At 40.8% G+C, this 26,995-nt stretch overlaps 2 protein-coding genes across 6 annotated transcripts in view; one reads left to right on the forward strand and one right to left on the reverse strand.

Annotated features, from left to right (window-relative positions):
- Positions 1 to 15,913, forward strand: part of LOC138739599 (PI-PLC X domain-containing protein 1-like) — a 48,063-nt gene extending 32,150 nt beyond the window's left edge. For both annotated transcript variants that reach the window (XM_069891953.1, XM_069891955.1), the window contains exon 8: positions 14,240 to 15,913. In XM_069891953.1, the coding sequence (XP_069748054.1) occupies positions 14,240 to 14,302 (63 nt within the window). In that variant the 3' untranslated portion in view covers positions 14,303 to 15,913. The remainder of the gene's footprint in view (positions 1 to 14,239) is intronic.
- On the reverse strand, positions 733 to 26,987 carry gtpbp6 (GTP binding protein 6 (putative)). Of its 4 annotated transcripts, none has more exons than XR_011342337.1 (11): positions 26,147 to 26,987; positions 17,457 to 17,594; positions 15,798 to 15,868; positions 12,365 to 12,495; positions 11,681 to 11,751; positions 9,755 to 9,913; positions 7,997 to 8,205; positions 4,663 to 4,811; positions 1,992 to 2,144; positions 1,031 to 1,212; positions 733 to 933 (listed from the first exon to the last, which is right to left on the reverse strand). XR_011342337.1 is itself a non-coding variant. In XM_069891952.1 (11 exons), exons 2-11 carry the CDS (start codon positions 18,431 to 18,433, stop codon positions 1,089 to 1,091), a joined length of 1,248 nt encoding a protein of 415 aa, XP_069748053.1. In that variant the 5' UTR covers positions 18,434 to 18,515; positions 26,147 to 26,221; the 3' UTR covers positions 733 to 1,088. The 4 variants fall into 4 exon arrangements, 2 of the variants coding, with proteins under 2 accessions (XP_069748053.1, XP_069748052.1); XR_011342336.1 differs by having other exon boundaries at positions 733 to 954; XM_069891952.1 differs by adding an exon at positions 18,391 to 18,515 and having other exon boundaries at positions 733 to 1,212; positions 26,147 to 26,221.
- Between the last annotated feature and the right edge of the window lie 8 nt (positions 26,988 to 26,995).

A 26,995-nucleotide genomic window follows, 5' to 3' on the forward strand; every position in this document is an offset into this window, starting at 1 on the left:
GTGTTATCTGTTTGGAACTGTTACAAATTGCATCAATGTGTAATAGATGGTATAAAAAAACTTAAGTGTACATTTAATTACCACATTAGTCGAGAACTTTACCTGTATCTAAATTTCTCCCTATCTTCTAGCTTTCATGAAGATAGTGAATACAAATCTTGTGTTTGTATTTTGTGGCTAGATCTTGGTTCTTCTTTCTAGGTAATTATTGAGGGAAGGTAAATTAGGAGTGGGAACTTCATTGTGTGAGTCCAGTATTATCCTTACACCTTGGTATATATTGGAAATGCTATTCACGGTGTAGAAGATTAACTATGGCTCGTCAATGCCAGCTCTCAGGACAATTCCAGTAAACTTGTATCCCCATTTCTTTCCCTGGAACCTATTCTCTCTTGTGTGTGCTTAAACTCTCCACTAATCCTTTTACTAGCCATTTACACTGGTGAGAATTTAGATAATGAATCTACCAATCAGCATATGTTTGGGATGTGGAGAAAAACACATATGGTCACATAGAGAATGAGCAAACACCATGTACCCAGTGCCAAAGGTTAATGTTAAACCTAGGTCACTGCGGTTGCGATACTGCCCTTCATGTTTGCTTAGGAGCAGAAATCTCAGCCCATTATATTTCTCTAATCAGGAGATTATAACATGTCCAGTTTTGAAAGTCATAAAATGAACAATTTAATCCCACATCTATGGAATGAAATAACATTTACATTTTAGACATATAAGAATATTTGTCCTTTGTAAGACTTATTTATTGAAAAAAATATTCACGCTTCTTTGTACAGATAAAGTAAGGTTTTGGATGCCTCTTGCAAGGATCAAACACTGGGAGCTGAGAATATTTACAGCATTTCGGTTAACCATGGTGATTCATTTCACTGTCCTTTATGAGCTCTTGCTGTGTTCAAACTGTCCATGTTCCTAAACAGAATAATAAAATGTCTACATTTCACTGTAATTCTCTAGATGTTCCTCAGAATGCAACCAGGTGCTTTTTTTTTTATGTATGAACCCTCACCTCCAGAGCGGCAGGAGTGTTAAAATCCTCAGGATGCAAAATATTGTTCACTTTTCCTTCAAGGCTGAAAAAGCTTCCTGTATTTGCCGTAGGCAGAACGACTGATGATCACATTCACATTGGCCAAACCATCTTCTGGCAAAACATCCACTTCCTGCACAGTGGCTTCCTTATACAACCAGCTGGAAAGATGAAAAGCATCAGTGTTGTATAAGAGCATCTTTATATGGGCCTTTCTGCTCAGTGACCCATCAGAAACCACACCTCCTTGTTCTGAATGAACAGGCTTTATTTGTGTAATACAAGTTAATCCTTCAAAAATGTTCTTGGAACAACTAACTGGGATTAAAACTTCACCATCAGTCATTAGTCCTTCACATTATGATAGTAGTTATGTATCCTAATCTTTAAAAAAATTATTCCACTGAATTCTGAAACTATATTTTGCATTCAACAAAAGTGACCATAACTTCTACTATTGGGTTAGGGTTAGGGGCTGTAGTCATTTGAATTTAGAAGAAAGAGGGAATCTTTTAGAAACATAAAATTATGAAAAGCATAAACAACATCGAGGTAGGCAAATTGTTCCCATTGTTGGGGAGACTAGAATGAGGGGACATAGCCTTAGATCCAGGGCAGTAGATTTAGGATGGAGATGAGGAGGAACTGCTTTTCCCAGAGAGAGCTGAATCTATGGAATACACTGCCCATTGAAGCAGTGGAGGTGACCTCATTGAGTATATTTAAGACAAGGTTGGATAGATTTTTACGAAGTAGAGGAATTCAAGGATATTGGGAAAAGGGAGATAGGTGGAGATGAGCCTATCTGATTGTCCATGATTCATTGAATGGCAGAGCAGGCTTGATGGGCTGAATGGCCTATTCCTGCTCCTTTTTCTCACGTTCTTATGTTCCACTATGAAAAGAGGAGATCTGTTCAAAATATGTGTTTAATTCTTACTTCAACTGGGGCCCAGCCAAATTTACTTTAATGGTGAGGATCAGTTTTCCTGTTGCTTGCAGAATGGCCTCCTCAATTTTCAATTTCAGTTCATCTATACCAAGTCCATGAAGAGCTGAAACTGCTATGGTGTTTGGATCTGCAGGTTGATAGCTTTAAGATGGAAGGGAAAAGAAGACAATTACCTTACAAAATTGGAATATTTTGGGAAAAAACATGATTGAATGGAATAAGCTTATTTAAGAAACAAGGGTGACATCCAATAGAGATTGAGTTGTCTGGGGCTGTAGTCGTTTGAATTTAGAAGAAAGAGGGAATCTTTTAGAAACGTATAACATTATGAAAAGCATAAACAACATAGAGGTAGGCAAATTGTTCCCATTGTTGGGGAGACTCGAATGAGGGGACATAATGTGACATTAAAATGTCTTTTTTTTCAAAATAAACCTTTTTGGCCCACTAGAAAGTCAGATTCTTATTACCAGAGAATAAGGGAATGGAATAAAACACAAGTTGATAATACATTGGCAGAATTAAAGCAAACATAGACAGAGTGTCATGCAGATTTTTATTTCAAGGACATTAAAAAAAATTACATTTATGCTTGAACAGTAAAATCTCTGTTATCTGGAATTCAGCAATCTCAATCAACTGGCAAAAAAAACCCATGGAAAATAAATAGGTAAAAAATGCGAAAGATTAAAATAGGCACCCCCTGGTGGTCAGTTCAACAATCCACATAACACACAATCTCAAAAAACCGGCAAATTCACTTATACGGCGTCTACCAATCCCCATAGATGCTGGATGCTAAGGGTTTTTACTGTATATGGAATCCTTCAATTAATGCATACATTGCATAACAAATTATTGTTTCTTCAAGAGTCAATGATATGAAGAAGTGAAACTGCATGCAGGCCTGGGACAGGGTGAAAATAATGCTTTGTACAATGCAGAAAGAGTGCATTTGGCTCATGACTCAAGCCAATGCCATGCCATAAGATAATACAAGAGAATGTACAAGTCATGGGAAATCTGCCTGTGGGAATTATACATGTGTGGTGTGCCCAACAACTACAATGGTTAACTTCATTCACTTCGCGACTAACTTCCACCTCATTCTCAAACTCATCTGGTCCATCTCTGATAGCACCCTCCCCTTCCTGGATCTCTCTGTCTTCATCTCAGGAGACGAGCTTTCCATTGACGTATACTACAAACCCTTTAACTCTCACAACTATCTTGACTATACATCCTCACACCCTGTTCCCTACAAGGATTCCATCCCCTTCTCTCAATTTCTCTGTCTCTGCCACATCTGTCCCTAAAATAAGATCTTCCAGTCCAGATCTTCTGAAATGTCTGCCTTCTTCCACAAATATGGCTTCCCCTCCACTACTATCAACTCAGCCCTCACCCACATCTCCTCCATTTCCTGCTCATCTGCCTTGGGCCCCTCTGCCCCCAGATGCAACAAACATAGAATCCCCCTCATCCTCACCTACCACCCCACCAGCCTCCACATCCAAACATTATCTACCAGAATTTCCAGCACTTACTACAGGATCCCACCACCAAACACATTTTTCTTCTCCTCACCTCTTGCCCTTCCATTGGGCTTCTGTGATTCCATCATGAACTCATCCCTCCCCACCTATCATGCCCCCCCCCCCCCCCCCATACCCCTGGCACCTTCCATTGTGGCTTCAGGAGATGCAACACTTGCAACCAGACTTCCTCCTTCACCTCGGTCCGCGGCCCCAAACAGGCCTTTCAGGAGAAGCAACACTTCATTTGTACATCCACAGAACTAATTCATTGCATCTGGTGCTCCCTTTGTGGCCTTTTCTACCTCGGAGAAACCAGTCTCCAAATGGGAGATTGCTTCACTCAGCACCTCCTCTCCATCTGCAACAACAGTCACACTCCCAAGCTCACATGTCTGTCCATGGCCTTGTGTACTATCCCACCCTGACCACCTGCAGATTGGAGAAACAACACCTGGGCACTCTCCACCCAGATGGCATTAACATTGACTTCTCTGCTTTCTGCTAAGCTTGCTTGTTTTTTCTTTCCCCTCCCTTTCCAGTCCTCCCCTCCCTTCTCCTTCCCCTCATTCCTGCTGTCCCCTCCCTCCTCTCTCCAACTATTATCTCCTGCCTTTGCCAACACCCCCCCCCCCCCCCCACCCTTTTGCTCAGACACCTGCTGGCATTCTCTCATACCTTGATGAAGGGCTCAAGCCCAAAATGTCAGTTATGTATTTTTACCTTTGCTACATGAAGGCCTGCCACATTGACCACCGCCAGTGGGCTGATCTCGCCTCCAACCGTGCATCTTGGCGCCTCACAGTTCGGCGGGCAGCAACCTCCTTTGAAGAAGACCGCAGAGCCCACCTCACTGACAAAAGACAAAGGAGGAAAAACCCAACACCCAACCCCAACCAAGCAATTTTCCCTTGCAACCGCTGCAACCGTGCCTGCCTGACCCGCATCGGATTTGTCAGTCACCAACGAGCCTGCAGCAGACTTGGACATACCCCTCCATAAATCTTCGTCCGCGAAGCCAAGCCAAAGAAAAGAAAGACATGAAGGACACTATTTGACCAGCATTTTGTGCTTTTACTTCAACCACGGTGTCTACAGATTTTCATGATTTACAATGGTCTTACCTGTTCACCAAATCAATTTTATTATGGACCTCAATCATAGAATTTAAAAGTTCATTTGGCAGTTGGAGATTTTTGAGGACATTCAACACATTCACTTTCTGGTTGATGGTTTCTGGGTGACTTATGTCTCTAACGTGAACTATAACATCCTGGATATATGTGGAAAGAGAGAAAATGTAAGTCGAGTCCATGAAGCTTTGGAACAAAGAAAATAAAATTTTGTTGTTTAAAATTATTTTCATGGTTCTGAATGACTTTATTAGATTCCTCATATTTTCTTTATTCTGTTCCTTCATGTAAAATGTTTCTATCGTGTCGCTTTTTTGTAATTTCTTCACCAACGTAGATACTCAAAATCAGACACGGGTTTGACAGTGGCAGATGATATAATGATAAAGTTGCTATGAATGTTCTTTGTATCTTATTGTTGAGATCAAGTTTTTGTTAGGCCAGATTGAATACTGCTCCAAGATTGGAATGGAAGTACAATACAATACAAAAAGACTTGCATCCAAATAACCAAGAACAACACCTAATCTTGAAAAAATACACTACAATAATCTTCTTATCTCATGTGGCATCCCAATGAAAGTGAATATTACAATACAGTACCCTGATTCTGAAATGCTTGGGACCAGATGCTTTTCAGTTATTGGGTTTTTTTCCAGTTTTCAGATCAATGGAATGAAGCAGCACAGTGGACAGGGGAATTAAGGGTTATGGGGAGAAGGGACTGGATACTGATAGTGGAAAATCAACCATGATCTGGCTCGATGGGCTGAATGGCCTACTCCACCACCCATTGTCTATTTTCTTAATCCTTAATTCACCTATTATTAAAAAATCATTCTATAGCTTATATACATTTAGTGAGGCACCTCTGTTGCTTCATCATGCAGAAGATTCCACAGATTTACAACTCTCAAGAACTGTATTGCTGTCTGAAATCTACTACCCTGAGGTTGTTGAATTGTAACATTTTTTTTGAAGGGGAAAGTGTTGATGAGGTAGGAACGGGACAAATTATTGATTAATTGAATCATTTGGGCAGATGCTCAGGTTGAGGCAGGTTTCAGGTTGACGATTGAGTGGGTGTGTTGCATGGGTGATCAAGAAGGTAGTTCAGGACTTGTATGCACAGATTATAATGACTGGTAGTTAAATAGTTTAAAGTACAAAATGCATACTGATAGGAGTACACAGAGAGCTGGTAATTTTGTCAAGATGCAAACAAACAAGCTTACGAACGTTTAAGGCTAAGCAGGCGAACTATGTTAAAATCACCCTTCATGCACTGCAAGTATAAAGCCATGCTGAGGTGCACCACCTCGCAGGAAGGTGTACTGTAGCATACTGTGTGATGTCATTGAGCCACATGGCAACAGAAGCTGAGAGAAATAAAAAAGGTCTTTATTCGGCACAAGCAGGTCTCCTGAGAAGCTATTTCACCTCCAGTCTCTCTCTTCAGCCCTTGATAGCACTGAGGAGTAGGCGGATCCCACTGCTGTTCACAAATTTACAACCTCCTGGTGGCTCTCCTTGAGATTTTGAGGATCATCCCATTCTAGATGACTGCCCCCAAACATTTCTCCTTGGCTCGATCTTTTTTCTTTGCATAGCCCATGGACCCATTGGCCTTCTGAACAACTGTCGATATCATACCCCAATTACTCTCAATCCCTGCTATGTCTCTAGGCCTTTCCCTCTTAAAGTTGCAATACTTCTTCTCATCTCCAGCATTCCCATTAGTTGTCCATTGACCAGCCTGCACCCCCAGGGTAACACTGCCCCACATTTGGCTTTACCCCTGGTATCTGGCACCTATGGGGATTGCTAGATGCCAGATGTGTATTTCCTGGTTGCTTTAGGCTTACTCTTACAATGCCCAATTAATACTCCTGCAATAAGAATAAATAGTTTAAAAGACAATAGACAAAAATACTACACTATATTTACACTGAACAACCTTCACTTGCATGAATATATAAACTTTGAAGTATTTTACTTTATTTTCAGTCACATTTTTTGAAAACATTTAACCATCGTTGCATCTGCAGGTTCATCCCCTTCCATGGAACTGCCTAAAAGATGAACAATGACATTATAGATAATTAACCCCCCCTCTCCCAAGTTTATAGATAAAGCCTTTGATCAGGGTGACTCTTATGAAGCAGGGATATGGAGACACTTAAGCGAGACACCCCAACAGGGAGCAGCATCAACCGGCTCTTCATCCCGGGTGACACCATTGCGGTTACACACAGCTTTATTCAAATAGATATTGTGAGCAAAGCAAGACCAAAGGTTTATGGTTTACTTCAGAGAACATTTACAATTTTAAACTTGTGTACTTTTTATTTATTATTTTAATTTATTTATTTTAGTTTTTAAAATTTATTTTCCTCGATTTTTTTTTCTGGTTGCTTGAATTCCAAAAACCAAGGGTTTTACTGTACATCTTTTGCTGCTTCCCTGGTGGATTTCAAACACAGCAAAATAATTCTGCACTCCCACTTATAATTGAAGGCAGCTCAGGGAGAATGCGCTCCTTCTCCACTGGGAGGGGAGTGTGAAGGACTCATGGAAGGTGGTAATCAACGCAAGTGGCTGGCTGAGGACAGTAGGTGCCATACGGTCATGCATCCTGGGTATAACCTCTACTGTTTAAATGCACCTTCCCATTTCCCAATTTCCTTGTCCAGCGCTACCTAATCAACCTCATCCTCTTTCTCAAATAGGCGGCATGGTTAGCATAGCGATTAGCGCAATGCTGTAACAGCACCAGCAGTTGGAGCCAGAGTTCAAATCTCGCGTTGTTCTTAGGGAGTTTGTACAGTCTCTCCATGTCTGCATGTGTTTCCTTTGGGGGCTCCATTTCATCCCACCATTTGAAATGTATCTGGGGTTGTAGGTTAATTGGGCGGCACAGGGTCGTGGGCTGAAATGGCCTGTTACCATGCTGCATGTTTAAATTCAGATAAAATAGAAACAGGGAGATTGTTTCCACTGGCCAGTGAAACTAGAACTAGGGAACGTAGCCTTAAGATTTGGGGAAGTACATTTATGACAGCGATAAGGAAGGACTGCTTCTTCCAGGGAGAATGAATCTGTGAAATTCTCTCCCCAATAAAGTCACAGATGTAGCTGCATTAAATGCATTTAAGACATTTTGAAATAACTGGGGAATTAAGAGTTATTAGAAATAAACAGGTAAGTAGAGCTGAGTCGATGGGCCAATTGAATAGCTACATTCTATAGTTTTTAAAGATAACATTCCTATGAGAATAGAAAACGTGAAAATAAAAAAAAAAACCATTGAGTAGATGAAACTTACTGAATGCACCACGTCCTCTAGAGTTGCTGAGAAGGATTCAATTAAGTTGTGAGGAAGTTGAGACAGAAATCCAATGGTATCAATGTAAAGGATTGTCATGCGACTTGGGGTCAAGCCTGCATGGGTGGTAACATCAAGTGTAGCAAACAGCTGATCTCTTGGGTGAAGACCACAGTCCCCAGTCAGACTTTTAATCAGGGTTGTTTTGCCTGAGTTGAAAATATGAAATGTATCAGGATTAAAACATATTCCATTGTGACCTCTTTTACAAAATTTCCCAATGCTTTACAAAATCATGCATTAAAAACAGTGATATTCCTGAAGTTTGGCTTAGTTTTAAGAATTCCCCAAGAACATTAACAATAAAGTGCTATAGAGAAGCATTTATAATATATGAAAATATTAATTTAATTTAGACGTACAGCACAGTAACAGACCTTTCTGGCCCATGAGCCCCATATACCCAAATAAACCGATTGACCTACAACCCCTATACATTTTTGAATACTCAAATATTCTTTACTTTTCTGGAGTTGGACTGTGGACCGACTGGAAAACACTGTTTTGTTGGCTTGAACTTGTACAATTGGATGATAAATGAACTTGAACTAAAATCTCCTTTGCAAGGGCACAGAATTTTATTAAGATGAGCAATGATGAAGATAATCTCTACTTCCATTTTAGTGATTTAGCTTACAAGAACACATTAATGATTTGGATGAGAATGGAGATTGCTTGATTAGTCAGTCTGGGGGTGTAGTGGACAATGAAGGAGATCGTCACAGGATTCTGAACAACTGGGAAAGTGGACAAAGGAATGATAGATGGAATTTAACTCAGACAAATGGAAAGTGAAGTAATTTAGGAAGTTAAACCACGCAGGACATACATACACAATGAACGCATGGGTTCTAGGGAACATTGGTCCTGTGGAGTGTTGTAGAACAGAGTCACCTAGAGGTAATAGTATGTAGTTTCATCAACGTGGTAACACACTTAGGTTGTTGGGGCACTGAGTATAAGAGTTGTGATGTGATTTTACAGCTGTTCAAGACATTGGTGAGACTACACATGGGGTAATGTGAGGCTGTTCTGTTTGCCATTTTATAGGAAGGATGTGATTAAGCTTGAGAGGGTGCAGAAAGGTACACAAGGATGTTACTGGGTCTGGAGGGCTTGTTATCAGGAGAGACTGGACAGGTTGGGACTGTTTCCTGTGCAGTGAAGATGGCTGAGGAGTGACCTTGTAGAACTTTATCAAATCATGTGAGACATGGATAGGTTGGATGGTCAGTCTTTCTGCCCAGGGTAGAGGCGTCTAAAATGAAAAGGCATAGTTTAAGTTGAGGGGGAAAAGATTTAAAGGGGACCCAAGTGTGATATGGAATGAGTTGCTGGAGAAGGTGGTAGAAGACAGAACAATTACAACATTGAAAAGATATTTGGGGCAGGCGCAGAAACAAAAAGGGATACAGGGCCAAACCCAGGGAAATGGGAATAGATCAGAAAGGCATCTTTGGCATCTGGGTCCTGTTTACCATGATGTGTAACTTAGTCAACTCTAATGACCGAGAAGGAGGCTGTTCGTCCCACTACTTTCGTGCCGGTTCCTGGGCTATAAGGATGCACTTTCTTCCATTCACTAATGTTAACTATCATAACTGACGTTTCCTTGCAACATAGTTAGATCTGTCTGAGAAAAGAAAAAAGGAAAATATTACCCCCAATTGTTATACTGATTTTTTTTGCAGAATTTACCACAATTAGTATAGCCCATGACAGAAATAACTGGAAACTCTCTGCGCTGGCGTTTAGTTCTCAACAACTGTCGTTTTCTTCTTAGCTTCTCCAAGGCTCCTCGAATCTTCAATTCCCTCTCCTTGAGGAGGCGCTGCTGAACCTCCAAGAAGGTCTCACCTGGAAAAAGATGACTGCATTAAATTGCCTGAACCTTGAGGACACAAGAAATAGTCCCCTTGTGCCGGCTCTGCCACTTGTGACTGATCTTTTACATCAGCAAGCATTGACTGGATAGTGCGGTGTTGCCTCTCAACTCCCACCACCTGACATCTGGTTTGGTTTACCCCGAGTTTGCAAGTTTTCCCCGAAAATGTAAAAACACACCGTAAATGCTGGAGGAACTTAGTCGGTTAAGAAAGGCTCAGGCCCAAAATGTCAGTCAGATGTCCTTCCCTCCTATCAATGCTGCAAGGTTGGCTGAGTTCCTCCAGCATTTACGGTGTGTTTTTATTAGAATCATAATGCCGACAGACTTTCTGTGTTTCCCTCCATGAAAATGGATGGGTTTCCCTGGGTGCTTCTCATTTCAAATCTATGCTGGTTAATTGGTTACTGCAACTTGGGTGATGGAAGATTCGGAGGAATTCATCATCATGAGAAAAGCAATAGCTTAGAGGGGGAAAAAATGGGTGAATGAGACAGATGAGATTGCACAGATGAGCAGAATACCCACCTGTATTGTTAGAAAAAAAAGTAAATATGAGAATTCCATGTCCTTTGACATCATTAAATCCCAAAATCAATTGATTTCTGACTCAGATATGTACCGTTTGAGACCTAAAGTTCTCTGGCATCAGGAATGTTCAATGATTAATTATCCCTGGGCTTTTTTCTCATCTTTGTCCTTTTAGGCTGGTCCATTATTGTGAGGCTGTGATCCTTGACTCTAGACAACTCAGCAAGAGAAACATAAACTCTGTATCTATCCTGCCAAGCCCTGTTGGAATTTTGTATGTTGCCACGGGATGACCAATCACACTTCTAAACTCCGATACTGGGCTCTCCAAATATGACAAACCACTTCCTCTTTTACAAGCATATCTTGCAGAAAACCTGAGCTGTGAATATTAAAGATATAGTCAGCCCAGAATACCATATACAGTAAAGTCCCTGGTTTCCAGCACTTATGGCGATGGGAAGATGCCAAATAAGTGTGTTTTCCAGTTGCTTGTGATTTACTCTTACACTATCTAACTTATGCATCTATATTAATAAACAGTTTAAAAGATTTTTTTCACTGAACAAACTTCACTTACGTGAATGTATAAACCTTAAAGCACTTTATTTTTAATCACATTCTTTGAAAACCTTTAACCATCGCTGCATCTGCAGATTCTTCCCCCTCCACAGAGCCACCCAAAAGATGACAATAACATTATAGATAATTAACCCAAGTTTACAGATAAAGCCTTAATAATATATTTAATAATAAAGATAAAGACTCTTACAAGCAGGGTTAAGGATACATTTTTAGAGAGTCACCCCAACAGGGAGCAACATCAACCAGCCCTTCATCCTGGGCGACGCCATTGCTGTTTCACAAAACTTTATTCAAACAGCTGCTACGAGCAAAGCACGACACTGGCTGAATATTTGTTCCCATCTTCAGAGAACAGAGAACATTTACTTTTACAGTTTTAAACTTTTATTTAACATTTTATTCATTCTCATTATTTATTTACTTAATTATTTTCATCGATTTTTTTTTACAGTTGCTTGAATTCCGTTTAATGGGGGTTTTACTGCAGTTTGAACATGACCTCTACACTCTTGCAGTCAAATCATTTTGTAATAAAGGCCAACAGACCATTTGCTTTCCCTATGAACCACTGATATTGATAAGTAACTTTGCAGATGAAAGCCATGAAAGAGTTGAAATATTACCTGACCCCATAATGTACCTAGATCCACCACCTTGTTGGTCTAAGTGCGCCAACTCATTTCTCAGCTGGGACCTGTCAAATAAAGTCAAAACAATATTTAACTAAAATCTGAACAGGGTTCCAATCTGAAGTGGTTCCATTACTAAAAACCCTGTTTATTAGTTTCCACTGTGAAATTAAACATTATAGTTTTAAAGAAAAAAATTAAAGTCTATTTCACCCAATAATTTCACATGGAGAATCTATTCTTTTCATAGATAGAAATCCTTTGGCAATTCCTTCAGGTTGAGGATGATTTGCTTCCACTCTGGTTATCTGGCTTCTGAGGTGGCTAGCAAACCGCGCATTATTTCTTCCAGCATGAAACTGAATCGTGTTGCCCTTTGATAATTTTGATAATGCATGGGGGATTCATTCAGCAATGCTCTATCAGACAACAGAGAATTTTACAGCGGGCTGTTGGGAACTTGTATGCAACCAAAGAAACCCAAATTTAATTTTCAATTCTCAAAGAGAGGTGGAAGTCTGACATTTCTTTCAATCCGAATAACATTCACATATAGAAAAATCAAAGTACAACTTGTCAGTCAACAGTATAGTAAAAAAACTGTATGTTCTAACAATGTGCCAAATTTAGGCAATTTTGTTGAAGATTAAAAGGAATTATATGAAGTCCGGCCCTTACCTCAGGTACGGTATCTCAGCTAGTGCTATCTGCAGTTTGGCCTCTTTGGTACGAGCATTACAACGGAAGATATGAAGGACAATGGAATACCTGTCAAAAACTTTCACTCCCCATGCAGATTTTAACTCTTTCTGAAATATATAGAAAAAAAGTCTCTAACTTTTCTGTCAAGAATAAACTGTGAAATGAAATGGCCAATACTATAGTAGACCAAATAACACTGGACAACAAATTTTTTCAAAAGGTTTGCTTCCTGAATAAAAATTGGGGATTCTGATAGACAACTTCAAGATAAACACAGAGACAATTTCAGATTTGCTGAATCATGTGGGAAGTTGGAAAAACATCAAATGAACTTTCATTGAATTTAGCATATTTAATTGCGTAATAATGCTGTTTGGCTGACCAAAATATGTTTTGCCACTGATTTTTGTTTGTACTCGGCATCTGATGCCTCTCATGTCAGTGTCCAACAGTAGTTGGCCGACACTGATGGATTCCAGTTGCCCTGATACTGCTTTCCATGGCCGCAATGTCCCGGTGAAAACTTTCACCATGTTCGTCACTGACGACGCCAAGATCAGCAGGGAAGACGTCCAAGTGCGAATGCAGAAAATGAATTTTCAATGACATGCTGCACTTCTTGATCTTGCATGCCAGAAGTAGACTTAAAATGTGACAGGAAATTACAGAAAAAGGTCATATATAAAAATTGGTATGTGATTAAAAAAAAACTTTTAAAGTTATTTTCGTAATCAGTAGCCCAAAATCCATAAAACAGGCACAAAATTGTTCAGGAAGCAAAATCTTCATTGGCAATTGCAATTTCTTTTGATGCTGATCTCTTAATATTAGGACAACAGTTTTGAAACCAAATCCATTGTAAAATAAAGCTATTGCCAAAGTTGTCAGACACTTCATTAAAAAAGTCTGAAAAATTTTGATGAACCTTCTAAAAACTTGCACATTAGGTGAAATACATAGGACATTCCAGCACAGAAACAGGATCTTCAGCCCCTCTAGTCTGTGCTAAACTACTTTTTATTGTCTAGTCCGACTGACCTGTGCTCAGACCATAGATGTCCATACCTCTTCCATCCCTATATCTGTCCAAATTTCCCTTCAATGTTAAAATCGAGCCCACATCTACCACTGGGAGTATTTAAACAGGAAATGGTTAAGTATCTCATTAGTAAGGGTATCAAGGGATATGGGGAAAAGGATGGAAATTGAAACTAGGTGTGAGCATAATTCAGCTTAGTGTAGAGTCACGGAACAGACCTGAAGGGCCTAATAGCCTGCTTCTGTTCCTTTAACTTGTAAATTTTATTTATGGATCTGGAATCTCATTCCACATTCTCACCGAGTGAAGAAGTTCCCCCTGATGTTCCCCCTCAACTTTTTTCCTTCCATCCTTAACCTGTGTCCTTTTATTTGAATCTCACCCACCCTCAATGGAAAAATCCTACCTACATTTAGATTTCAGATTTATTGTCAGAGCACATACATATCATCACATACAAACTCTGAGATACCTTTTTCCACCAGGCATGGCAGAATTATCACTAATTGGTGGTGCAAAAGTACTCTGTCCATCCCCCTCATAATTTTAAGTACCTCTATCAAATCAGCCCTCATTCTTCTACACTCCAGGGAATAAAGACCTAACCCATTTAACCTTTCCCTGGAACTTAGTCCCTGAAGACCGGGCAACATCCTAGCAAATCTTCTCTGCACTCTCTCTGTCTATTGATATCCTTCCTGTAGTTAGGCAATCAAAACTGCATAAATGTTGCCTTGTAACAAATATTTCTGGAAATCAGTAATATTTACAATCTAAATTAATATTATTTTTATTTCCAATTTTTCCTACAGGCACCTGCTGACGATGAAGGAACAGCATGTGACTACAAGCTTCTTAGATTGTGGACTCAATAGGCCAAATGGCCTACTTCTGCTCCTATATCTCACGGTCTATACAAGCTCAGCCATCAAGGCTCTTCGTCCCATTAGTGCATCACAACTAGATCGGCATTTGTTTTTCAGTGATTTGGCATTACAGATTTGTGATCAGAAACAGGAACTATATCTGAACTTAAAGCCAACTACTGCTTCCATATCTGCAATCAGCCAAGTTAGCATTGAAGAAATGTCAAGCCCATTCTTATTTATTAGAAGTATCTCACTGTCAAAATTACACCAATGAGTACAAAGTAAACTGAGATCATGAAAACTCTGTACCTGTGTGTTCCCCACAACAATGCCAAGTGCAAGGAAACACCAACCAATGCATGTTGGGTCCTTCTTCAGGGCTGAATCTACATTCTAGAACACCCTCCCCTTCAACTCTGAAGCGTTATCTTCAGCCTCCTGTATTTTAGAAGTCACAAGTTCACGATAAAGGAACAGAAGCAGGCCACTAGGCCATCAAGTCTGTTCCATGACTCTACTCTAAGCGGAACTATGCTCACTCCTAGTTCCAATTTCCAGCCTTTTCCCCATATCCCTTAATACCCTTACTTATTAGATACCTATCCATTTCCTGTTTAAATTCTCCCAATGATCTGGCAGTATGCGGCAGTGAGTTCCACGGATCCATGACCCTCTGACTAAAGAAGTTCTTCCTCATCTCTGTTTTAAATGGATAACTTCTAATTTTAAGACTGTGACTCCTTGTCTTTGATTCACCCACCAAGGGAAACATCTGATTTACATCCACTCTGTCAAAACCTTTCAAAATTCGAAATGTCTCTATGAGATCCCCTCTCATTCTTCTAAACTCCAATGAATACAATCCAAGAGCTGTCAAACGTTCCTCATACGTTATCCCTTGCATTCCAGGAATCATTTGAGTAAATCTCCTCTGCACTCTCTCCAACAACATCACATCCTTTCTAATGATAGGGGGCCCAAAACTGCACAAAGTTCTCCACATGAGGTCTCACCAGTGCCCCATAGAGCCTCATCAACATCCCTTTACTCTTGTACACTATTCCTCTTGAAATGAATGCCAACATAGCAATCGCTTTCTTCATTACCAATCGCACCTGGTCATAAACTTTTAGGTTTCCCTGCAAGAGGACACCCAGGTCCTTTTGCACTTCCGAGGTTTGAATTTTCTCCACGTCCAAATAGTATTTTGCCTGTTTATTTCCACTGCCAAAATGTAGAACCGAACACTTCTCAAAGTTGTATCTCATCTGCCATATTTTTGCCCTCACTATCACCACCTTATTAGAGAGGCCATGAGGGATGAGTATTAAATGCTAAAATGCAGAGTATTAAATGCAGAGATGCCAGTGTCCTCAAAAATAACATTTAAAGATCCGAATTTCATTGCTCTAGCAAACTGCCTCACTACTTGCTGTCATTTATTTAACATATTATGTAATTCATCATAATCAATGTTTACTTCATACATTCTGCGTTTTACCTCTGATATTGCAGACAGTCTTTCAACGTTCATAAACACTGCAGTAATTTGGGGCATCCTTTTTATTATTTCTGAAAAACAGTTGTATTTAAATGAAATTGCTTGTAATTACATTAAAAGAGCAGATGCTCTTTAAAATTATTTCATGGTTTACAGATTGCTTTCAGGCAAGACTCTTGCTACAACAAATAATTGTCAAAGCAGCTTGATATTATACTAAAGTGTTTGGACATCCCAGTGAAGCTCTTGTATGGCTTGTGTGGCAAACTTCATTAAGCTACATTTTACTGAATAGTTTTTTTTTTAAAGCACCATGATATAGGGGTTCAGGGGTGGCCAAACTTGCTTTAATGCAAGAACCGCATATGATGAATTTCAGATGTTTGAGAGCTGCAAGACATGAAAAAATATTACGTACACGTTTTTATTCTTATATGCATATTTTGTTACAAAAAATTCTATGAATATTAAGAAATGCATGTAAGTAATAATATTTATTCATGTCTACAGTTTTTAAATTGCTAAATTGTATTAGTTTCAGTAATCAAAAAACACATGAAATATTTTCAAAATCCTGAGTGATTTTCTGTGGAAATCTCCGCCCAAGGAAGCAGAAAAGACTGCCTCATCAAATATCTTTAAGATACAGTAAGATAAGAGTTTGGCATTGTAGGGGAATTAAGGGTTATGGGGGGAAAGGCGGAGCTAGGTAAACGGCCAGATCTCACTGATTGTGGGAGCGGGCTCGATGGGCCTGATGGATGACTCCTGCTGATAGGTTCTTTTTGGGGACACTGCTACCATTGGCTCTGCGGATATCTGCATCATTGCAGGGCCGACGATTGAGCTCACGATACGAGAAGTAACCCAATGCAAACCTGCCTCCTGCGGCAGGTTGAGGTCAGGAGGCCCACAGCTCTGCTCCTTCCCATCCCACCCTCTGTTCCCCTCTTCCCAGTTGCCACAGGATGAGGGGAAAGGCTGCTGGGAAAGAAGGCTAGGGTATGGAGCGGCCTGGTACTGACTCTCCAGCTTGCCCATGGCCACTGACAGGACCTTCTGTCAGCTCCAGCTTTGTCCTGGCTTGGCGTTGGGATGAGGTCCTCAATGGGAACCCCCTCCAGCCTCTCCGTCATCTTGCTTCCTCCCTGCCAGAGTTCTTGGACTCTGCGGCACGCCATGCCTCATCGGAGCTCTCCTTGTCCTGCCCTGGCTTCCTGACCTCTTTGGCCACTCCCCGCAGAGAACCCTCAGCTTGGCCCATTCCTCCCATCACACACCTCACATTGGCGACCCTCTATTGTGATGTGGCCTGGCTCAAGCGAGGAGGACCCGACACTGGCATGAACTGCTTATTCCTCTCCTCTGCAGGGGCCATTCCTCCAATGCCCACTCTCTTCCTTCACCTTGTCATGCAGCTCAGGCTGCATACACCAGTATGTCCTCCAACCAACATATTTCCCCGAGCCACATGTTACATGCCAAAGAGCTGAATGTGGTTCACTTGCTGCGGTTTGGCCATCCCGATATAGTTCAATAAGATAATCTTATTAAATAAATGTTTAACTACTGGAAAATGGAGCATAAAGATATATGTCAGTACTATTTTCAATTACATTTTCAAGATATACAACATGGACTCATCAGGGAAATAGTTACCTGTAAGTTCCTCAAAATTGCCTCTGCCAAAAATTAGTTTGTTATCTGGACTTTTTGTGGAAAGGATGAGTTTATCAACAACTTTCCAGTTGGGCAGAGTATTCACTAGAGCAACTGCTTCAGCCATCTGAAGTTCACCTTGTGAAGGAAGAAAGGAAGAATAATATAATTTCAAATGACAGAGAAATGATGCAATGCATCATAGCATCTGGTCTGGAGTAATTTAATCCTGCTGCAGGGCACCAGATGGCTCATGAAGATTCTGATCAAATAAAGAGGAAATAATCACAAAGTCAATCCACATGCAAACAATTAACGAGAGAAAAGAAAAGGAAGCATTGTAAACCAAGAAATGAAATGTACAAAAATTGCAGTAGGAAATTATGTGCCAATATTAAATTTCAACATTGATACAATCTGTAAGGATGAGAGCACAATTCTTGATTTAAAAAAAAATAGAGATACAGCCCCTCTGGCCCACAAATCCAAGCCACCCAAATACACCCGTGACCAACTGACCTACTAATCTTGTATGTGTTTGTAACTGGGAGAAAACTGGAGCGCCCAGAGGAAACTAACGAGGTCATGGGAAGAACGTACAGATTGCTTACAGACCAGCAGCGGATTTGAACCCAGGTCGTTGGCTCTGTAATAGTGTGCTAACCGCTGCACTAACTGTGACACCTTTGGCTTTATAGTCTATCAGTGCTTTTTCTTATATGAGTCAACTAAAATTCATTCTCCTGCTCTGTTCTTAAACTAATCCTATTTCTTTTATCAAGCAACTATCAAATTTCCTTTTCAAATAATTTATCTACATTTGTCTGTAACAGTGGTCAGTGGTTTAAAAGACACTTCCTCCACATTCGAAACCCTCTTCACATAAACATGTTTCTCTTAAATTATCTGCTGGCTTAATTGGTGAACAAATTACATCTATGGTTCCATGCTCTGATCTTCTTTACAAGTGGAATCATCTTCTCCAGTTTATTTCATCCCATTTTTTAATAATCATAATGCCTTCCATCAATTCACCTTGAGTAAAAATAATTCTTCTCACTATTTGGAGAGACAATACAACAAGATATAAATTAAATGACAATTATTAAATTATCTTTACTATATAGTTTATAATCTTGGACACTATAATATTCGGCAAGTCTGATCACCTGGCTGTACTTCTACTCCTGACATACAAGCAGAGACAGAAGACCACAGAACCAGTAGTGAAGACCGTGAAAGTATGGTCGAGGGAGGTGGAGGAGTGTCTGCAGGACTGCCTTGAAACAGTGTACTGGATCATATTCAAGAACTCATCCTTATTCTTGAATGAATATGTAACATGTGTCACCGACTTCATCAAGACCTGCATGGATGAGTGTGTGCCCTCGTGCACATACCAGGTGTTCTACAATCAGAAGCCTTGGATTAATCAGAGGATTCTCAATCTGCTGAGGGTGAGATCAAGGGCATTTAAGGCCTGTTATCCAGATCTCTAAAGGAGTACACGCACGACCTGCTGAAAGCCGTCTCTGAAACAAAGTGCCAATTCCGGAGGAAGCTAGAGATAGAGACACGCTAGCTATGGCAGGAAGTGCAGGCCATTGCAGCCTACAAAGCAAAGATGAACACCATAGATAGCTGTGATGCTTCACTACCCAATGAGTTGAACACCTGTATGCCCGCTTTGAGAAGGAGAATCCAACAGTGCCTACAAGAATCCCTGCAAAGGCTGAGGACCCTGTGATATCTATCTTTCAGGCTGACGTCAGGCCCTGATTACTTACCTGGCAGGGTACTGAAAATCTATGGCAACCAACTAGCTGGAGTGTTCACGGACATTATTTCAACCTCTCATTGCTGCAGTCAGAGGTTCCCACTTGCTTCAAAAGGGCATCAATCAAACCAGTGCCCAAGAAGAACAGAGTGAGCTGCCTCAACAACTATCGCCCAGTCGCACTAACCTCTACTATGATGAAATGCTTTGAGAGGTTGGTCATGGCCAGAAGTAACACGCAGCTAAGCAGAGATCTAGACCCACTGCAGTTTGCCCATCATCACAGTCGCTCCACAGCAGACGCAATAGCACTTGATCTGCACTCAACTCTGGATCACCTCGAAAACAGTAACTATACATACAGCTGTTCTTTATCGACTACAGCTCAGCCTTCAACACTATTATTCACTCAGCTTTGGTCAAAAAGCTCCAAACCCTGGGGCTCTGCATCCCCCTCTGCAATTGGATCCTTGACTTTCTCATTGAAAGGCCACAGTCAGTGTTGTGACAGAGTATATAGATATGTTTTTAGGAGATATATTGGAAAGGTTTGTTAGAGTAGGTTACATACAGACACCTTAAAAAAAGAGCTTACTTGAAATACTGGAGCTCTGCCCCATGCTAGACATATCGGCTCCACAGCTTTTGCAAGATATTTGAAGAGTGCTCAAGAGACTTCACTAATGGATTGTTCTTTACAAAAGGCAACAGATGAAAGATCTTGTCCGAACCGTAGATTGTCTGGAAGAGAACGTTATTCTAGGAGAGTCATGTGGTTTTGCAAGCAGAGAGAGAGTCAAACAGGCTTTCTCTAAGAGAGCGAGAGAGAGAGAGAGAGAGAGAGAGAGAGAGAGAGAGAGAGAGAGAGACAAACACACACACTCACACACATAGATCACTTCTACAGTGTTACAGCCAGCAGAAGTAGCTGGGATTGGAACAGGACAAGCTGGCCAGCTTGTGGAAAGCCATTTGGAAGATGGCATGGTCAAAACCTTTATGGTTCATGTAAGAGGAGAGGACTGGCTGTCTAATGTTCCACTTGGAATAGGAGAAACAAGAACCAACTCTTGATGACCTGAAAGAAAGAGGTTATCATCTAGAGAACCCTGACAGGACAAGTTTCATCAGCAAGACACTTGAGGTGACTGATGGAAGTAAATGTTTAACAAATCTCTCTCTGAAAACCGACAAGAACCTTCCTGAGCAGTAACCATATACCTTTCAAATACCAAAGCCTGATGAACTTTATAAATGTTAAATTCTGTGCACAGTATAAGAATCTCCTGCAACCAGTGAACTTGAGGAATGAGAAGTGAGATTGGACTGTGAACCAAAGAACTTTTCTGAACTTACACACATACATTACATACACAAGCGGTTGGAATTAGAATGGGGTTGTTAGGTTAGTTAAGTTAAAATGTGATTTTATTTTCATGTTTAAAGATAATTAAAAGCAACCTTTGTTTAAGCAACCATTTGTCTTGGTGAACATCTATTGCTGCTGGGTTTTGGGGTCCTCTGGGCTTGTAACAGTATGAATTGGAAACAATGTCTCCTCTATCAACCCTGGTGCTCCGCAAGAATGCGTGCTTCATCTACTGCTCTACAAACTCTACACCCATGACTGTGTGGCCAGTGCTACGGACCCAAAGGACACCAAAACCCAGCAGCAATAGAAATTCACCAAGACAAATGGTTACTTCATCAAAAGTTGCTTTTAATTATCTTTAAACATGAAAACAGAATCAAACTCTAACTTATTACTACTAACTTAACTTAACCCCCTTCTAATTCTAAGCGCAAGTGTATGTAATGTGTGTATAAATTCAGAAAACTTTTTTGATTCACAGTCCAATCTCACTTCTCACTCCTCCAAGTTCATTGGTATCAGGTAATTCTTATACTTATGAACAGAATTTAACATCTATGAATCTTCACCAGGATTTGGTTCTTCAAAGGTAAATGGTTCTTGTTTTTTAGAGAGAGAGATTTATTGCTTGTTGGACACAAACTGATTCCTTCTGATCAGCCACTTCAGTGTCTTGCCAAAGTAACTTGCCCCATCAGAGTTTTTCAGATGAAAACCTCTTTCAGTTCCTTTTCTGGTTCCCTTATTTCAAGTAAAACAATATACAGCCAGCCACCTCCTCTTGATTGGACCACAAGGGCTTTGAACGAGCTGAACCAAGAACTCACAACCCATCTTCAAAATGGGATTTTTCCACAAGCTTGTCAAATTCCAGTCCCAGCTGCTGAACAGTAGAAAGGTAGAAATGAATTCTCTCTCAGTGAAAAGGCTGTTTGTCTCTCTCTGCTTGCAAAACCACCTGAGCTTCCTAGAACAGCAAACTGCATTCACACATACTGCTGCACCAGATCCAATCATCTGAGTTCATTCATCTGTTGTTTTCCAAAACAATAATCCATTACTCCACAGCATGTCCAATTAACAGCTACTTGTGAAGTCCTTATAATTTTTGCCAAGGCACTCGGAACCTGGACTGTCTGGCTTGAGCAGAGCTCTGGCGTTTTTAATGAGATCTGTGTCGTGAAGTGTTTATATCTGTGTGAGACCTACACTAAAAAACCTGTCACAATTTATCTCCTTTAAAACATATCTATATACAATATAAAATATAACCTAATCCGTCATACCAGGCACAATTCCAATGCTATCTACAAATCTGGTGATCACTCTAAAGTTGTGGGCAGAATCACAAATTGCAATGAGGAAACGTACAGGAAGGAGATATATCAGTTTGTAGTGTAGTGTCACACCAACAACCTTGCACTCAACATTAACAAAACCAAAGATATCTGTGGATTTCAAGAGGAAGTCAGGAAAATTCAACCTAGTCCTCGTAGAGGGCTCTGTAGTGGAGAAGGTCTCGAACCTCAAATTCCTGAGTGTCAACATCTCCAAGGATCAGTCCTGGAGCCTCCATGTCGACGCAATCATGAAGAAGGCTTTCCACCGGCTATACTTTGTGAGGTGTTTGAGAGGCTACGTACGTCACTGAAGACTCTCGAAAACCTCTACAAGTGTACCATGGAGAGCATTCTGCCCGGCTGCATCACTATCTGATACAGAGGTGTCAACGCTCAGGACAAGAATAACCTCCAGAGGGTTGTTAACTCAGTCTGTGACATCACGGGCGCTAGACTTCACTCTATTTAGGACATCTACAAGAGGCATTGTCTTAAGAAAGCAGTCTCTATCCTCAAGGACTCCCACCACCTAGGCTATGCCCTCATCACTCTGCTACCATCGGGAAAAAGGTACAGGAACCTAAAGATGAGCACAAAGACAGCTTCTTCCCCGCTGCCATCAGCTTCCTGAATGACAATGAACAATGACTTTTTGTGCATTATTTCTATTTTTTTTGTAAGGTGGGTGATATGAACATTTGTAGTTATGTTGTCACAAAACACTGAATTTTGTGACTTGCTCATGACAAATAAATTCTGATCTGTTATCTTTATTGTTCAGTGAAGATATGTTTCACCTTTCACCATCTGCCCTAGTGTGTAGGTCAGTGGTAAATTATGCATATAGTTGATGGGAATATGGGGGAAATAAATATAGAATATGTGCAAAAGATGATTGATGGTCAGTGTGGACTTGGCAGACCAAAGGGTCTGTTCCATGCTGTATGACTCGATGATTCGATCTTCTTCCGCTCACACATTTAAAATGGTTGCATTTTTTATTCCGTTAGATATACATCTGAATTTATTGTTCTTCTTGACATTCTTAGACTCTTTGTCCTTAGTTCTAATAAGGATAAAGAAAATTTATTTAAATATAAAGTAAAATGAATAATATCAATTATAATTTGAAACATCACTAATGTTCTAACATGAAAGAAAGGGGATATTTTGGTAGTGTGATTAAGCAGTTCCCATACTCCATGTGTCTGAATGGGAGAGGACTGCAGAGAGATCTGCAGGACAATAAAAAACTAAATCTGAGGTTCATTTGGGTATTAAAAAGCCAAAATATTGGGGGTTAATTTCACAGGAGATAGAATGGAAAAGATGAAAGATTAAATGTATAAAACATTGGTTAGATGGCACTGGAATACAGTTAACAGTTCTGCTCACAATATTACAAACAGAATTTAAAAAAGCACCAGGAAAAGATGCAAAGACGATTTACTGAAATAATATCAAAAAGGGAGATTATAACTCAGGAAAAATTGAATGGATTTGTGCTATTTTCAGTCATAAAGAGAAGATTGAGGGGGTGACGATGAAAATGTTTGTGATTATAAACAGTTAAGATAAAATAGAGAAGATGATGGCACATTGTAGTGTGAATAAAAGCCCTCACGACTGGAGGGAGAACATACGCTTTTATTAGCTTATAACTGAGGGCAGGGTCTTACAATGGTCTTCAGAGGGGCTCAGGGTTTAGGCGGGAAACCAGGGTAATATATACACATAGATGGGGGAAGAGCCAGCCATCAGTATAAAACACCACTAGTGAATCTCAGTTCACTGCATTCACCCCTTCCTGCAGAATTTCAGCTTTGTGGATGAAGACAGAGAACATTGATTCAGGAAAAAAAAGTGAAAAAAAAAAAAAAATTAAGTGGTCTCGGGTGTGGAGATCCTGGTGGAGCACCTAAGCATGGAAGGGCCTTGGTCCCCTTGTGGGGGAGAGATGGCAGGCGGGTTTCCAACTCTATGGTGGCAGGGGATGCATTTACTTCCTGAACCGGATTCCCTGAGGCCCTGACTGGGGGTGGTGGGAATAAGCTCCATGGCTCGCAGGGCACGAGGCAATGGACCCTCTGTTTTGGTGGGTGCCAGGTCCCTGATGGAGACGGTGACCCCCCCCCCCTGCCATCTGGGTACTCCACAAAGGCATACATGGGATTGGCGTGGCGCAGTTTCACCCTTTCCACCATTGGGGTAGGTCTTGTTTCTCCTCACGTGCTTCCTGAGAAGGACCAGACCAGGAGTTGTAAGCCAGGTTGGGAGTGTAGTTCCCAATGCCCACTTGCTTTTGAAATTGAATAGGAGTTCGTGAGGAGTAGCATTGGTCATGACCGGATGGAATGAAACATCATAGGAAGGACTTCCTGCCAGTATGAATCTGGAATGCCTCTTTGTACAGGGCCAGTTTGATTGCCTTCCAGACCGTGGTGTTTTCCTTTTCAACCTGCCTGTTCCCCTGAGGGTTGTAGCTAGTAGTCCTGTTGGATGTGATGCCCCTCGCCAGCAGGTACTGACGTAGCTCGTCACTCATAAAGGATGAGCCCCGGTCACTATGAATATAGCCGGGATATCAAAACAGGGCAAAAATGGAATCTAGGGCCTTTATGACTAATGAAGTGGACGTCTCTGGACATGGGATGGTGAACGGGAAGTGGGAGTACTCATCAATGACAGAGAGGAAGAAAGTTTTCCTGTTCGTGGAGGGGAGAGGTCCCTTAAAATCAACACTGAGCCGTTCGAAGGGCCTGGATAACTTGACCAGGTGTATCTTTGTGGGGCAGTAGAAGTGCAGCTTGCACTTCACACAGACCTGGCAAGACTTGGTCATTTCCCTGACATCTTCAATAGAGTAGGGCAGAATGAGCCATGCGGGTAACCCCGGAATGGCAGAGCTCATTATGCAGAGACCGCAGTTGGCCAGTGTGTGCATTGGCACAGCTTCCCCTGGATAAGGTCATTAAGGGCTCCTGGACGACGGACAATGTCAATTTTGTCATTTTTGATTTTGCCCCTTTTGACATTATTAATCATGAATGCGACAGGGTGCTGGTCAGTGAGGAGTGTAAATTTCCAACCAACCAGGTAGTGCCCCAGTCCCTTACAGCTTCTAAAATGGCTTGAGCCTCCTTTTCCACAGAAATGTTCGAGAAAAGAAAAGGTGACACAGGAAGTCCAGACCCAACAGCACCGGAGCACACAGTTCATCAAGTACATACAGGTGTATCTTACAAAATCCCTCCCCCCCCCTTCAAATAAACTCCTAGTCTGTTTAATCTTTCCCTATCACTCAACTCCTGAAGACCCAGCAATATCCTAGTAGATCTTCTTGCACTTTCTCGATCTTACTGATATCCTTCCTGTAGCTAGATGATCAGAACTTCACACAGTACTCCAAATTTGGCCTCAACAATGAGAAAGGAAATGAAAGGTATGTGGATAACGAAGGATGCAGGATAAAACTTTACACAGACAAATCATGTTGAAAGAAGCTCATATGAGCCAACAAATTAAGAGAGGTATTGGTCACTCAGCCACTTGAGAACCTGCTCCACTATTTAACAATTTCATGGCTCATCTACTTATATCGATTCCACACCTGTGGCTATCCACATTAACCTTTGTCAAGGAACTATCCACTGCCTTGAATATATCTTAAGATTTTGCTTTCTGAAAGAAGTTCTAAAGTTCCCTTCCCAAGGGAGAAACAATTTCAGCTTTCAAATTATACACAATGACTTCCAGGTTATCTGTATCTCAAAGTACTGAAATCTTTTGTCAGTTAAATAATGTTTTTTTTTAAATTTCCTACCAAAATGGATAATCTCACATTTTCCCACACTGTATATCATATGCCAGATCTCTTCACAAGTCTCAACCTGTCTCTGTATCATAATAAATTGTTAATCAATCATACAGGTGGTGCATATATCCAAATCATTTATACAAATTGTAAAAGGTTCTGCCCATGTGTCAATGCTTATGGTACAGAACTCATTACATTGTGCCAAGTAGAAGACACCCCATTAAATTCTTACTCTCTATTCCACTTTGGCCAACCAATCTCTAATATCTGTTAATAATGTTACTTTCTACACTATATATTTTTTTAAATTTTCCTTCATTATCTTTGATAAAAAACTTCATTAAATGCTAGTATAAAACATTTTTTTGTTCCTAACAATTTTACCTGTTGTGAGATATTGCTTCTTTGGTCCCCATTTAACATTTGGATGAACAATAAATACTCTATGTCCTCCTTCAGGAAGAGCAGGTATTTGTTCCTGAACCAGTTCTTCATATTCATCATCTTCCATTTCACAGTCAAGTTCAACTGCCACCTCATCATCTTGCTTTCCACTTTTTGAATAAGATTTGCTTGTGGCAAAACACCGAACCAAGAGACAAGATACCTTTCGAGAACATCGATTTGTTTCCACGTTGTTGGAGACAATTCCGTTCATCAGAGACAGTTTTGGCTGATAAAACAATAAAGCTGGCACCCTTCTTCCAGCTAGGGTTAAGCATAGTTTCCAAGGGTAGTGTTTGTCCAGGGTACGTAGTAAAGGTATCTTCAAGATATTCTTCAGCAACCCCATGGCTAAAGTTGTCAAGGCCACCTACTTCAAGCGAACTCGTTCACCTACTTCTGACAATCAAGGTCCAAAAGCTAAAGTTGTCAAGGCCACCTACTTCATGCGAACTCGTTCACCTACTGTAGAGCTCGTCGAAAGAACCAAAGACTTGTTGATCCAAACCAAGGCTTTTATTAGCAAAAGACCGGAGCTCTTCACAGGTGGCCGACCAGTCCGGAATGATCCGACCTGGCTAGGGACACAGCCCTTTAAGGCCCAGGTAACGGGTGTGGCTTAGCTCTCAGCCAATCGCTATAAGCACAGTCTAGATACAGTAACTATATACACTACTATATACACTATGTACATTGGTGATAGATATGTACTATCACATTCACCCCTTCTTGGAGAACTGACCCTGGGAAAAACAAAACGAGGGAGAGAATGAAAGGAAGGGGTAGGTC

The sequence above is a fragment of the Narcine bancroftii genome, chromosome 7 (assembly GCF_036971445.1).
Source record: "Narcine bancroftii isolate sNarBan1 chromosome 7, sNarBan1.hap1, whole genome shotgun sequence".
Taxonomy (NCBI): Eukaryota; Metazoa; Chordata; class Chondrichthyes; order Torpediniformes; family Narcinidae; genus Narcine; species Narcine bancroftii.

Bases quoted from the DNA above. Each gene is read 5' to 3' on its own strand.
- gtpbp6 (XM_069891951.1), bottom strand. From the start codon at position 26,555: ATGGGGTTGCTGAAGAATATCTTGAAGATACCTTTACTACGTACCCTG. The intron at 11,752-12,364 runs GTAAGGGCCGGA...TTTATTTGACAG, and splicing joins GCTGAGATACCGTACCTGAG to GTCCCAGCTGAGAAATGAGT. The intron at 9,914-11,680 runs GTAATATTTCAA...ATCTTTTTCCAG, and splicing joins TAGGTACATTATGGGGTCAG to GTGAGACCTTCTTGGAGGTT.